This window comes from Erithacus rubecula (genome assembly GCF_903797595.1).
Source record: "Erithacus rubecula genome assembly, chromosome: 1".
In the NCBI taxonomy this organism is placed as follows: Eukaryota; Metazoa; Chordata; class Aves; order Passeriformes; family Muscicapidae; genus Erithacus; species Erithacus rubecula.
In genome coordinates this window covers 41,649,308-41,665,118 of record NC_136658.1, presented here as the reverse complement: position 1 = coordinate 41,665,118, position 15,811 = coordinate 41,649,308, and the positions used below count along the sequence as shown (strand labels likewise).

Genomic DNA, 15,811 nt, shown 5'->3' with positions numbered 1-15,811 from the left:
CAAGAAACTTCCTTTTTAAAATCTCCTTCCAATTACAAGGAATATGAGAAAGCTCAGACCAGTCAGGTTGACAGCTGTAGCTCTGGGTGAGGTACTGGTTAACAGTATTTTGGTTCTGTTTGCTGACTATATTTGATCTACCACTCTCAGTTGCCAGATAAAGTATATGCCTTCAGAAGTACCTATTTCTTTTTCATATAATGTATAAATGATTCTTTTTACCACCACTTTTATATTTGGCCTGTTGATAGTTGTAGTTTTATTTTTTAAATGAATAAAATAAAGTAGCATGTTTCCTGAGAAAAAAAAAAAAAAAATCAATCATTTTTTTAAGCTAGGAGAATTGGTAAAAAGTGTAAAACTTCTGATGAGAACACTTCTCATTTTCTCTGTTACCTTCCTAGATCCCAAATTTGGATTTCCCAGTGACAAGTCTTGGAAAGACTTGTGGTACACATGCTTAAAAGACTAGAATACTTGCAAGACTTCTACTGTGCTCTACACAATATCCAAACCAACACTCAGATTCTGAAAGCTACAGAAAACACACACAATGATGGTGAGGTCTACAATAATGTCTGTTGCATACAGGTTTTTATGCAACTGAAATCTGGACACATCCACACATCATGTAAGAGCAATCTGAGTAAAAGCAAGAACAAAACTAAAACAGGTATCTGCCCATTATGAGTTATGACAGAGTTAACAAAGTAGTTTCTTCTATCATATCATGTAAGAAAGAGTGTTCAGTCCATAGCACAGACAGGGAAGAGCTTCCATCCTGTATCATATCAGTCACTCATTACCCTGGCAACCTTGTAACTACCTCACCCCTTTTTAAATACTTTTTTTTTAAAGCTCTAATTCCATAATCACAAAGACAATTTGTCCCAAACCATTTCTCATTACCCTGAGCCTTCTATCAGTCCTGCTTTTGTTCACTCTATATATCTATATTTTGGTGCTGACATTAAGCAGAGAGAACAGGTGCTAAATGCTGGTTTTTCTTCCATTAGCCCAAATTACTTCAATGCTTCGAAATGTTTTAAAGAAAAAAGCCTTGGAAGCTGCCACATATCTCAAGACACCTTTTGCCTGTAGGGCTTCCAATGCAGGAGCACTCTGCAAGTGCAGCAGGAACTGCATGTGGGTTCCTGTCCAAGCACCAGCCACACTCTCAGCACTCAAGGGCAAAACAGGCAAGAGAAGCTATACTCAAAGCTGCCAGTGACAAGCTCCTATCCATGTGATTGTTACTTGCTGGTAAAAACCCGTATTTTTATCTATTCCTTAAAGTGACTTCTCAAAATAAACTAAAAATAGACAGATAATGCTACTGAAAGATGAATGTCTGAATCAAGGTACCAGGACACAATGATGTCTACCAAATTGAGCAACACAATCTGAGGAGAAGCTAACGCAGCTACACTGTTAGTTTGTTACAATAAATGAGCAATTAAATTGTCACATGAAAACCCCATATGGCACAGATAAGACAACTGAGCCATCCTTTGGCTGACACAATGTGCAGCTGTGGATACCTTCTGTGTAGACAGGATAACAGTGAACCTTTCACTACAGCCAAATGACGTGCCTCAGTTAACACAAGGGACCAAGGCTCAGTTTCCTGAACAGAGATGTCTAACACTGGTTAGGCAGCCCAGTGACACTGCTTCCAGCTGAATGCCACTCCTGAATGGTGTGGGGGCTCTGGCCATGACTGTCAGGCCTGGTGTATGTTTCTGGTGCCAACAAGCACCTACAGCATCCACAGCTGACGGGATGGCTGGGCATGACAGCTGGAAGAAAATTGTAAAATACCCATCTTAAAAGTGGGAATGTATTAAACTAAAAAACAACTTCCCAAATTGACATCTTCCTCTTCTCAAACAAAAACTAGTACACTATTTATCTCATGCTGTGTTTTCCCTTGTACAATGATGTACAATCAAGGACCATTTAAATACACAGGCCAAGGTTTTCCAGAAAGGGAATCTGAAAGGCATCACCTCCATGGCCTGGGAATGCCAAGGGTGAGGTTTTCAGAAGAATCTGAAACTGCCCAAAACAAGACCAATTGATTTCAACCTCCAAACCAAAACAGCACATGATCAAAATACTTTGATTCCTTTGCCCACAAACTTCTTAAAGTTGTTGTCCAAAACTAATAATAAAGCAAGTAAAATAATCAAATAATTGTACATCATTGTTGTCTTCATGTTGCACTCTCTGTAGGCACAGCAGACTCCTTTTTTGCCAGTAAGTTTTTACCATAAAATTTTATGTATATTTGAAACATTCTTTTCATACTTAGCACAGAAAGTCTGAAGGCTCCCAGGGTACCCAGGGATAACTAGTACGTAGCAGAAGCAAATTAATAAAATGGTCTCACTGTTTTTGTAACTAACAACTTCATTCTTTATTTCTTGGTGACAAAACCCTTACTTCAATTCCAGCAAAGAAAAGTATCACAGCAATAACCAATTTTAGGTCATTTTCAACATCCAACCTTATCCCTGAAAAGGACAAGCAAAGGCAAAGGACTGTGCAAATATGCTGCCATATATTTATCTTTTCAGAAGGAACTCCTTTGTTCTCAATCTTAGCAGTAAAGTTTTAAAGGGTCAAAAAAGAACCTTAAAACCTTGCCTCAGTTGCCTCATGGAGCAACAGGATCTTCCTCCCTTGATCCCAAACTAGGGAGGCTCAGCTGAGGAAGTGGGGATGCATGACAGAGCAGGTCCAAGAACTCCCTGGAGAACAGACAGATGAAGGGGTGACAGTGATGATAAAGAGCTGACAAAATGCTGTTGGTAGATGGATAGAGATCACCTTCTTCTGCTTATGCAATTATGTAAAAGGAGAATTGAGTGCAGCTAAAATCTTACTTCCCAGGGAGAGATGCAGAACTACTAGTGACTGGAATGTGTTAGCTGGCTAGTACCAGCTTACACTAAATAACATCCTGAGTGCACTTCTATGGAGCACAAATGCCTCTCTCACTCACATGGACCAAAGCTCTAAATGAAGATTTTGCTTTTCAATATTATCACCTACATGCAAAACACCCAACTCACCTTATGAAGCAGTTAGTACTACATAGTTCTCTGGAAAACTGACACAGGTCACTGCTCAGGTATGGCACAACTGAATTCTAGGTTCTACCATTTAGTTTAGCCCCACTTCATGTTTGGGAAGGACATATTAAGGTCCACAATAGCTCTAGGGGATTATCTAATTTGCTGTTCAGTTCTGTTTTTAAATTTATATACACTGAAAAACCAGTCTAATCTATAAGAGAATTCTAACAAAAAAACTTGATGTTTAAGGTTTAAATTGTGGGCATCTTTCCTCTTCTGGAAAAAGATTAAGTCAACACCAGGAAAGGTAGAGTAACAAAACAAGACCAGATTAGAAGTATTCTATTGAAGCTAAATAGCAGTTAAGTCATAGCTTGCAAAAGCCTCCTTTCTGCTATTCAGTTGAAAGAGGGTTTTTTTCTTTGTTTTTAAAACTTCAGCCAATTTGTATTATTTAGACCATATTGGAGCTTTAAACTTGATATACACAAGTTGCATTTGATGACTCATTTACAATTTAAGGCACAAATGACAAGCAATGTCATATGAAACTTTAAGGAAAGCTTTCCAAGTGTTACCAAAATGCTGAAAAATTGAGTGTTGGGTTTTTCTGAATCTGCAGTTTGCTAAAACAGCTTGTCTGTAACAGGAGTAGTTACCAGACTAGACTGGCATACATGCTGGCTCTGGCTTGCCAGAGTAAGTTGTTCTGACCCAAGCCTTTTTCTGTGCTGCTTTAAAGGAATTAATGAATCCATCAGTTCATTAGATGCAACCAGTTCCACAAATATGAACAACCAGTCACAGAATCAGACATATCCTTCCTCCTTTGAGTTGTTCTCCCAATGACAAAAACATCAGGTTATGTTTACATGTCTAATGGAAAAATAATCCTTTCTGATTCCCCCTGCTCTCTGAATTAGGAAGGTGAATCACTCATTTTGCAGCCACCCAGTCACTAGATGAGGTACAGATAGGAAAGCATCCCTGGCAGTGGGACAGAGGCAAGCCTAAAAGTAAATCACTCTGTGTCACTCACTGTATGTTTTGTGAAACTACATCCTTAATTAGTCATAGAATGGAGACACAGACTAGCACAGTGTTTGATCCTTCCAGAAGAGGACAGCCATCTCATCCTACTTGTATTATTAGACATCAGTCACCTCAATCTTCTCCATAAAACTTTTCCTCTCATCAAATAAATCCTTTACATGAAAATCAGTAGATCTGATCTAGAATAAGATAGATAAGAGTAAATGGCATTATCAAGTATGTGCATTACAATAACATGGGAGTAAAAATATAGATCACAGTTTAACCATCCCTGTGATAATGTGTGAGAAAGCTCCCAAGAACACCTCTCAAAAGACTATCCACTGCCTTGCTTAGGGCACAAGCCCATTTCCCTTTAGCAATTCCAGAGTGAATTCATTTACCACAGCTTGGAAGAGCAAAGAGGAAAGACAAAACGGTGACAATTTATAGCTCCCCATAACAGGACCCTGAACATTTACATATAGAAATCTGAAGAAGATTGAATTGCAAGTGAACTCCTTTCCTGAATGTAAAAGCAGAAATCTTTCCAGTACTCAAAGTGCTCAGTTACTAGTACCTATTTTCTCGAAGAGGAAAGGACAGATCCTGTGGGCAAACAACTGGTTGCTCAACTGGCATCAGCAGCTGAGACTCATCTTTTACAAACATGGGACTGGCTTTCCTAACCAAGGACTGATTTATAGAAAAAGGTGGGATGCACTGGACCAACCAGTTGGGAAAGATGCATTTGTTCTGACCAACACAAGGCAAGGCATCAGCACTCCGGGAAGTTTCTTAAGTGCTTTTGCAGTAACTTATTAACATGGGTGGCTGAGTACCTAACAAGTGCACCAGGTGGGCCTCATACTTAGAAACAAAATTCAGACTGAGTCTGAGATGGGAAGGTCAGGGGCAGCCTTTGCTGCAGTGACCATGAGAGGCAGATCCTGTGAAGAAAGAGCAAGGCAAAAGCAGGACTCTGAGATCAGAATTCAGGAAAGCAGATTTTGACCTATTGAGGAGAAACCCATGCAGAGAAAGAGTGCACAGGAGAGACAGTAGATTTCTCAAGGATCAGCCATGTCAAGCTCTGGCCCCACAGCAACATGCAGGAAGTTGGGCAAAGGGAACAGGACAAGAGTTTCCCTTAGCTGACTTTTAGGAACAATGGAACGGGATATTGGCAGCTGCTGGGCCCTGATGGGTGCTTAAAGGACCTGCCTAATGACATTGTAAGACCTCTCTAGACAATTTTTAAAAGGTTGTCGTGATTGGGGATGTTCCTGATGTCTAGAAAAGGGCAATTATCCCTTCCATTTTAAAGGGGGGCAAGAAGGATAATTCAGGGACCTGCAAAGCTGGTCAGCCTCATCTGATCCCTGCAAAGGTGATGGAGCAAATTATCCTGCAAACCCTTCCTGTATGTAGATTGGATGAATGTGACTGGGAACAGTCAGCAAGAATTTATGAAGAAGAAATATGCTTGAGCAGCCTCACAGCATTTTAAGGTGAGATAACTTACTCAGTGGATGAGGAAAGCAGTGGACACACCGTTTATTGTGGCTTTAACAAAGCTTCTGACAGCTTTGTTCTTGTAACAGCCTTTTCTTATGACAGCCTCACTGACAAACTAGGGAAGTAGAGGCAAGATTAGAGGGCAGGGAATGACTGAAATCTGTCTGAACTGCTGCATTCAAAGGTGATTCGTGTCATAAAGTCCAGTGAAGGTCAATCAGTATCTGTGTACTCCAGGGACTGACACAGGGGAATGCATTGCTTAACATCTTCATAATGACCTACATAACAGAACAGAGCCCCCCTCAGCAAGCTTGCAGAGGGTGCTCAGCTGGGAGGAGAACACCAGCTGGGTGTGCTCTCCATCAGAGGGACCCTGGTCAGGGTAGAGCAACTGGCCAACAGGTACCTCAGCAAATTCAAGCAGGGAAAATGGCAATGCTGCAGCTGTGGAGGTCTAATGCTAACCATCAGTACAGGCTGGAAAGCAACTCTGAAGTGAAGGACACTGGGGTCCTGATGAACACCAAGCTGATCATGAGGCACCAATGTACATTTGCAGTATAGAAGGCCAGTAGTCTCTTGGGCTGCATTAGGAAAAGCACTGCCAGCAGGTTGAGGGAGGGGATCCTTCTCTACTCACACACCTGGAGTGCTGGGATCAGTTCTGGGCTTTCCCATACAAGACAGGCATAGACAGTACTGGAGAAAGGCTAGTGAAACACAAAAAGATTAATAAAGGGACTGGAGCACCTTCCATACAAGGAGCAGGGGCTGAGAGGTCTCTGATTGTGTAGCCTAGAGAGGATGCAGCTTGGGAAAATTTTATCCATATGTCTAAATACCTGATGGGGAAAAAAAAAAAGGGAACAGAAACTGATTTCTCACTGGTGTCCAGTGACAGAACAAGAGGAAATGGGCACAAAATAGAATACAAGAAATATTGCCTAAACATAAAATAAGGAAATTTTATCACAATAAAGGCATTCAAACACTTGCCCAGAGAACACATTGAGTCTCTATCTCCTCAGAGACATTTAAAACCAAACTGGGACATGGCCTTGAAATGGCTTTATGTAGGAAACTTCAAAGACCCCTTCCAAATGGAATGATTCTGTGATTACATTTGGTAGAAAACAAGTAAAGATCAGTTAATTTGATTATTGGATACAGAACAACTGTTCTATTAATAGATTTAATCTGTTTTAAGGCTCTGCAGCATGCATCACATACATTCATAGCTGGTTCATTTGATGCAGGTGGTCAAGAAAGCAAATTGAACATAGGAAGGCAAATCCTAAATATTTATACTAATAGCTGAATAACATTAAGGAATACTGACAGATTTGGAGCTAGTTCTGGAATATGTTCAGTACAGTTTGTAAGAGTTGAACCTAAGTCCACCCACCAAGTGTTGACTAGCTAACACACAAGCATTTTGGATTTATGTGGAGCAAAATAAAAACACATTTCAGAAGCCTCTGGATAACTTCTTGGTTGAGTGCTGCAGTCGTGCTTGTTCAACTGGACATGCCTCCTGTAGAGCTCAAGTTGAACCAAGAGATAAGGAATGACACATCCAGCAGAAAGAACTCACAGGAATATACCATATTGAAACAAGAAATATCCTTGTCTTATGTGCTAACTCCTCTAATTAAAAAACAAAACCCATCATATTGGTATAAATAAGTGGTTAATTAAATTTCATTTTAAAAAGCTTCATTTAAAGGGAATTGACTAGCTTAGAAGCAAAAAGACATCCCACGGAAATGCCAGGTTTTTTTTTTAGCTCAGGAAAATCTTGAATCAAGTTTTATTCCTAAGCTAATGAAAACCATGTCAAGTTTTCAGAAAACTAAAACTGACCTTCTAAACCCTTCTGCTAGTAATCAGATAATCCTTATGACTTACTGAAACAGTTACCAATCAATTCATCATTTAATCATTTATACTGCCATAAAATCCTAATCTCTCTGCCATTCCCTCTCTCTTTAATGACCAAGGAAGCACGAACCTCTCACTTTCACAGGCAAGTTTCTTGTTACGCACCCAGATGACTGAGGATCAGTGAATGCTGTAGGTAAATGTGCTGTGTGTGGGCATGTAAGTGAAAGTCATCTTTCACACACTAAACTCAGCAATTAATGGCAATAAAACCTAACTCCAAAACTGATAATCTAGACCAATGCTATGGACAGATCAGTTCTCACAGATCAGCCGACTAAGAAATATCCCTTAAGCTGCTTAATTCTATATCACTATTTTATAAACTTAAGGAATATTACATTTACTGTAACAACATAACATATTTCTGTACGTAACTCCATCCAGCAATTGCCAGTAGCAATGGTGACTACCAAAAATTAAGGACTGGAGTGGTAGTGAGGAGAGATTTGGTATCTGCCTACAAAGGGAGATTGGCATTAACCTTTGGTTGCTCTAACAGGGAGTAGTACACCACTGAAGTCCTACAGACCTGTAACCTGGTCACAATATCAGCACAGTGTGGTTGACAAAGACACAAGAGACCCTGCATAAGGCAGGGTCACCAAACATCAGTGCTTGAACTGATAGACAAGACACTTCTGTTTCCTTTTAAATAGAAAAGCAAAACCTTCATGGTCACATACCTCATTGCAACATTGCTGCCATCAATAACTATTGGCCTCAGGTTGTCTCCATCCTCTGTCACATCCTCCTGAAGTGGAGACTCTGACCTCTGAGACTCTATGGAAGACGCTTCACGCATTACACTAGTGTTTGCATTAGTTACAGACTGATCAGTCTCAGTTTTATTCCCAAGTTTGACAAGTTCTCCCAAAATATCGTTTATTAAAGCATCAGTACCAAGTTTATTTAGTACAAGTTGAACCTGCTCTTCAGAGTAACCCAACTTAAGTGCAAACTCCAGTTTGGTTTGATATTCTTTCACCACATCAGGAGGCTTTTTGACTTCCTTAGGTACTAACTGTGCCTCTTCTATCCTAAAGTCTTGCAAGATTTCATTTCTTTTTAGTATATGAGGCTCTAAGCAAGGAGATCGGCACAGCTGTCGGTGAGTCTTAGGCAATAAATGTGACTCCAATCCAGAATTATTCAGTCTCTCTGAATCATTATCAGAATTTGTGCTTTCTTCGGAGTCACAGCTGGAGCTTCCAGAAGTCTCTTCAGATGCCTCCTTTTCTCTGTCTTCTTTCCTAGAATTAACCTTATCCATTGTTGGCTTCTCCGCCATCGACCAAGGTACAATTGCATTTATTTGTGTGCCAGTGCTCCCCACATAAAGGTGGCCTAAGTCATGCCCCAGATGATCCTTCAAGCCCATGAAGCTGCTGCATGTACTTGACTCCACTTTGCTGTTTTTCTTGTATTCCTGAATATAAAGTGTTCCGTATTCCTAAAGAGAAAACAAAAATGTTGCAACTGGTTACATGCATGACTTGTTTTCTATTTTCTTGCTGCTTCTTCAGAACTGCATTTATTCTCTTGCAGCAGAGAAACAGAACTTTTTTCTTTTCTTAAACATGGAAGGCTTTTTGTGGGAAAAACTCTTCCTAAGGAATATCTATAGCTAAGTGGGTAAATAACTAACCACCTGCCTACTGAATGTATCAAATGTTTTACTTATATTTTCCTAGAAATGGATTTATGAAAGAATATGAAACCAAAGATTCCAAGTTTACCTACTGTAATGCAGAGAGACAGGAGTACAGTCATTATTTAAAACCGAGCTATTTCTTCTAGCATTAAGACTATGTTGTAACAATGAAAAAAAAGTGACTATAAAATACTAGAAAAGATTTTCAAACTAAATACCTTACAGTACGTTGAACTGAAAGAAATTAGCACAGTTCTAGATTTTCTGGCTTACTAGTAACAGAAAACATGATTAAATAAAAACTTATTGGCCCTGAAAGACACTATTGGTTCAACTGAATACACTCAAACTATTTCTGAATTCCCTTATAAAGTGATAATTAAGTCAAGAAAGACTAATTGCTCTCAACAGAGTGTTGTATTACTAAAACATACAGCATTTAGGGACATGGATTGATCTAATGGCCAATAAAGCCAATGGAAGTCTTTGCACTAATTCCAACACACCATTCATCAAGCCAAGGCAACAAAATTAAAAGCTGATTTCAGCTCCTGCACTAGATTTGTGCAAGCCTTTCGATAAACCAAAACTATATGTGTATAGATATGAGCCTTTTAGGAAGAATGGAAGAAAAAAGTTGCAGTTTTCTGGACTTCATATACTTGCCATATTGGATTTTCTTGAGGAAATTTGCATAGCAGTAGTTATACAGAAGTTAGTTACCTATTTCATAATGAATATTACTTCAACAACCTACATTTAAAGGCAGATTGATACCTCTTTCCCTTACTTTGTTCTTTTAAATAGGAATCTTTGCTGTTTCAATAAAGAAAATAAAACATAAATTATTTCTCATAGATAAAAAATGGACCATATGGACCAATTGTATTGCAAGGTTGCAATGAAAAAGAAGAATTTAAATTAAGGAAAGACTATGAAACAAAAGGGTTCTTTCACACTTCCATCTTGTAAGGCAGAATATAAAGCAAGATATACAGACAAAGGACTTCACTTGAACTTAAAATTTCCATCCCCTTACAGGTGAGCATTTAAGATTGACACAGTATTTTTAAAATCCGGTGTACTTTCTTCTTCTTACAATAAAGATTTGAGAGTGTGCACCAGAGATATTCATCCAGGCTTAAGATTAGACAAAATCAAACAAACAGTTCAATCCATGATTCAGTAAAAGTAGATTCTATAGGCAGGGAGTGCCAAGACATTACCATTGTGGTAGAGTATTCTGGTTATGGGGCACAAAATCTTACTTCACCTAAACATTTCCAGTTATCATAAACAAATTTTATCTATCATCAGTGCTTTCATCTCCAATACCTTATTCCCAACAAGACTGATAGGGAAGAATACATAGATCTTATCTTGTTAGAAGGCAGGCTGTAATTCTCAGGCAGTGTATTAATGACTATTGCCTTCTCTTAACACAAAGCTTTAGGATTTCAAGTAACCCACAGATTAAACACAACAAGAATTTAGGAAATGGACCTTTTCACACTGTGATTTATTAACTAAGATAATACACTTGATAGCACAGAGGTAGTAACAAATCACAATATTACAATAAAAAGATACAGTTAAAAAACCAACATCGTGGCCTTCAGAGAACTCACACACACACACACACACACACACACACACACAAAAATTAAAACAAATGGCAAACAAGCAGCCCCTATTGGAAGCCAGGCTGCTTAGCAACCAGCCTCTAGTTGCTAGGATGCGCTCCTTTAACATACCATCATGAATACTAGCACAGCCAAAGAATAATTTGGTATGAACAAAAGCCCATGAAAGAGAGCGGGACTTAAGTGCGTCTGGTTTCCCCTCGGAGAACAATGCAGCTGCCAAACCAATCTGGAAGCCCCGACATCATTGTTCCACCAACCCCACAATCTGCTCTGACTCGAGGAAGTCTAGTTAATGGGCAATACTTTTAAGCTGGACTGAAAAGTTGAGCTGGCTCATGTACTGCTGCTGCAGAATACAGGGAGATAATGGGTCACTGCCTAAATCCGTGTACTGTGAAATGTCATTTTAGTATTGAACTAAAAGTGAAGGGAGGGTTTTTCTGGAAGGGGGGAAGAAGAGTTTGCATATTAACAGCATCAAATACCGAAAGCCTGAAGCGCATAGATTGGAAAGAGGATTTTTTTTTTTTTTTAGTGTTAGTTAAAATAATACTTAAGTCATTCTCCAATCACTTCTTTCTTGAAGTTTAAGTGCTTTACAGCAACAACAATCATAACACCCTCCAGTGGGATTCAAAGAAGTCACTAGCATATGAATGTGTCTGAAGATCAGGCATTATATGAAACGTACTTTAGACCATTTGCACATCAACTGCATATGAAAAATGACCGTAGCCTGAGCTTGGCCCATTGTTAGGAATATATACATAATCAGCCTCACATCTATCTACTTTAATTCTCCTGTCAATCTCCATCATGCTCCAATATATAATTGCTTGTTTTGCAAAGAACTCTACTGTTTTTCAGAAACTACTTGAAGAACAGAATAATAGAAGCAGCAGCTTTAACATCTCCCACAGAGAATATATAGTCATTATACCATTGCTTTAAAAGCAATATTTGTATTTCTATGGTAAATCCAAAGCTCAATATTTCTGAAATAGTTTTGCACAAGCAATACACTATTCCTGCCACCTGGCATTTGGCCTAAACCCTGCATGCAAATTGCATTTATTTTCAGACAAATTTGACAATGCCTGGGAACTTTGTATATCCTATTTGTGGTCAGTAGCATGTCTTAGAAACATTACACTTTGGAGCTCCCATCATGATGTCCTTTATGAGATTCATTGACTAGAACCATGAAAATCAGATGTCACTGTTGAATGCTGCTGATTATTTTGTCTTGGTTTGCTTAGTGAAGAGCAACATGCCAGGCAATCAATTTGAATGAATTTGTATTCCAAATAAACACTAGCGTACCTATATACAGGACAATGAAGCTCATGAAAACCAGAAAAGGTCACATTTATCTAAGGAACAACATCAGCTAAGAACTCCTTTATTCACAAGGAGCTTTTATTACACATATATGGTTTTAAAGTATGTTGACTGATACAATGCAATATAGCTAAGAAAAGTATCTACTATGAATTCTGACTCAAGAGAGATAAACAAACAAAATCATCCAAAAAATTCCAGACGTGAAAGTCTTCACCTTTCAGTTATGCTTACCACAGGTCAGTAAAAGAATTTGTATTTATGAAAAAGTTAATAAAATTAGTAACTCCCAATTTAGACATACCTATGATAAGTTTTAAACTGTAGTCTGTTTGAAACTGCAGTATCTCACACTGTGCTCACTGTTACAGGCTTAAAGTACCGTACATACATTTAACAACTATAAACATACTAATCCAGCACTTCATTGCAGAAGTATAATCTTTCACCATTTCTCAGAAGTCGCCACTATTTTCCACTAACCATTAACAACCAGCCCATTGGTTCACCTCCACACAAAACAGAAACATTTCTCAAAGGGATGTGGGCAAGTAGATCACCTAATCTTTTACTGTGTATTCAGAATATTTTCCACTTACGGTTGAGAATAAAAGAAGTCATTTTATGCAAATTTAGTTCACAGAGGAAAATAACAGGGTAAAGTAGTGCCATGTGGCACAGTGTAACAGAAAATGTGCATTCTTAAAAGACCATCAACAAGTTTCTGAAGATACACTCAACAAGGAATAGTTCAACATGTTTTCACACAGGTAGACTTTTTCTAAGTCTTCTAAACACAAAATGGAAAATACTGAAATAATTTTGTTGAAACACTCACTGCTTGTCACAAACAGAAGTGCAGAGTTGATCAGAAAAGAAGAAAAAAGAACGTATCCATTATCCAAATGATAAAGATACTGCAACAATGCAAATAAAATAATGAATATGTAATAAATACCTACTGCTGTAGTTTCTATGTATTTAATTACCATTGTATTTGAGCGAGTGCTGTTGTCTGCATCATTCTATCCAACAAAGGAGGGATGTCCCATTGAACAGATTGGTTAATGCTCTGGGGCAACAGATGTCTACTGGAACTGCAGGAGACCAGCAACTGGTGGCCTGCCCATCTTCTGAAAACTTTCAATAGACTCATGCATATGTTCACACAATAGGGCATGTGGTAGAAATGCAAACCTCTTTTTAACCCTTTTATATGCTCTCTTTCCCTCTCAACTGATATATGAAGGCCTTTGTTTTGGACTTTTTTTTTTTACAGAATCCTTGGAAGACAGGCTCATGGAGTATACAGTGTTTGTTCTTCAGCCTAACATCTGAACTCAAATCATGAAACAAAATAGATTAGAAACTTTATAAAAACAGCCAGGCTAGAACTGACACACTGACAACTGCTTTTCAAAACTCAAAATCTTTGACTGTAACACATTCTTATCTGAAGGCACCCTGATGCTCAATCTTACACTACAGTATCTTCAGATAGGAAAGCTCCATTACGGGCTATTTCTACAAACACGGTAAATTTCACCCATGGCGTAATATAACGGAAAAGGTCTCTAATTTTGTTTTTCTTTAAGAGCTCTTTCTACTAGTCACAATTTAAATAACTGCTTATTTTCAAAAAAAGGGTAAATAACTGTAACTTAAAAGTTGAAACCTCTCCGTCTCCCCAGTGGGCTACAGAATTCGTTCTGTTGATGGCTACTGCCTACCATTTTTGAATTCTGAGAAATGCACCATTACTGATGCTTTCCAAAGTTCCTTAATGGAACGCACTGTGTGAGACCAATGCTCTTTAATATAATTCATCTTAGCACATAGGTGTTTTTCTTTCCCTCTTTTTCCAAGAGGCACCCAAAGTGTGCCAATCTCAGCCGGCACGCAGCTAGCTCCTTGTCCAGACGCCAAGCGCTAGCGCTGCAGCACCAGCAAGGTGAGCCATCCCGTCCGTGCAGAGAGAAGCCCCTATACTTACGTTGGCTGGAAAGCACACAGACATTGGCTTCTCGTAGCTGTTCCAGAAGCAACTCCTTAACACGATTTCAGCTGCAGACTTCAGGCAAGCAGGCAGAACAATGAATGGACGAACAGATGGACCCGCGATGTCTTTGCTTAACCTACTACTGAGCGGCCGCGGAGCCAATCACGGCCCGCAGAGCTCACAATTAGTTGGCTGGGCAGATGCAAGGCAACCTCCCCACCCTGCATCAGGTTCGGAGGTTTCTAAGATAAGCAAGTTGATGTCATTCTCAGGGTCTGCCCCGGGCAGCATGTGTATTAACGAGGGGTGTGCAGCAACAATAGGCCATACAAAAGAGACTAGCAGGCAGCTGCTGTATGAGAGCCAGAGTCATTAGGGAGCAGGCTGCCAACAAGAAACACCTGGCTTGGGCAGACTTCAGCTTCTCCTCATTGTTTCTAATTCATGAAACAAAGAAAAGAATTATTTTTCTAAGTAGTAAAAATTGTGAGTTTCTATTAAAATATATCAGTCTGAAGGAATATAACCCCTTCTATTATGGAAACAAAAAGTTCTTTGTCAGGTAAAATATTAAATAAAAATAAATCTATCAGGAGCTATTGTACTCCCCTTTTCTTGTTAGCAAAATTAATCATATTGGTATAAAGCACAAGGATGTACGAAAGGAGCCCACACTAAACACTGAAATGCATTCAGAAACTGCTTTCTGAATTTTCTGACCCTTTTCTACATTACTCAATAATTACAACAAACTTGCATTTACACACAACTCTAAGAGTACTTGTGGGTAATTTCAATGGAAGGGATGAAAGTATTTAAACTAAAATCACATAATATTAGTATGTATTAATATGGAATAATGGATATTTTTAAGCAGTTGAAACATTAGAGCACTTGATAGAAAGGAACTACGAATCACTCTTTTGTTCAGGAGTCCCTTATAACTGTTTGCAACAAAACTGTTTTCCTCTTATATTTTTTCACACATCTGTTTTAGATGCCAATATCTTTCCATCTCTTCTTGATGACAGAATATTTGAACAGAAGTCTGGAGCTAGACTATAGCCAACTCTTTATTGTTTTTATTTTCAACTGAAGTAATCCACACAGAAACACAAACTCCAGTCCATCTCCCCTCACATTTCCATTGCCCAACACAGATATTTAGCAACATAATCCTAGCAATGGGATGCTTGATAAAAACAAGGTGGTGCACTGTGGACCTCCAAGTAAGAATTTTCCACAGCTGATAACTTCAACTGAAGACAGGTCAACACACAGAAGGAAGAGATGCTGCATTTGCAAATGTTCATCTGAATGACTACTAGAAAAGCATGGTTACTGAACGTCAGCATCACTACATGACTAAAAGCAATAATGAGAACCACAGAGGCAGCTGTCCTCCTCTGCTTGTGAGGACAGGTAAACTGCTGGGAAACATCCACTGTGATTTAACAGAAGAAAAGAATGAGAGTAGGTTTGTTAGAACTGTTTCAAGCAACTTGCCAAGCTTTATGTGGATATTAAAGCAATTCAACACAGTATGTAAATGAAATTACATACTGTCATGCTATTACACTGATGCACTTATCAGGTG

General features: G+C 38.8%; 1 protein-coding gene across 2 annotated transcripts in view; it reads right to left on the bottom strand.

Annotated features, from left to right (window-relative positions):
- The window catches only part of ZC3H12C (zinc finger CCCH-type containing 12C), a 38,592-nt gene that overhangs the window by 10,261 nt on the left and 12,520 nt on the right, over positions 1–15,811 (bottom strand). The window contains exons 1-2 of one of the 2 annotated variants that reach the window (XM_079301400.1): positions 14,209–14,429; positions 8,261–9,027 (exon numbers count right to left, since the gene is read on the bottom strand). In XM_079301400.1, coding sequence (XP_079157526.1) covers positions 8,261–9,027; positions 14,209–14,232 — 791 coding nt within the window. In that variant the 5' untranslated portion in view covers positions 14,233–14,429. Of the gene's footprint in view, positions 1–8,260; positions 9,028–14,208; positions 14,430–15,811 lie in introns of those variants that run through there. The other variant, XM_079301401.1, reaches the window with a different exon arrangement.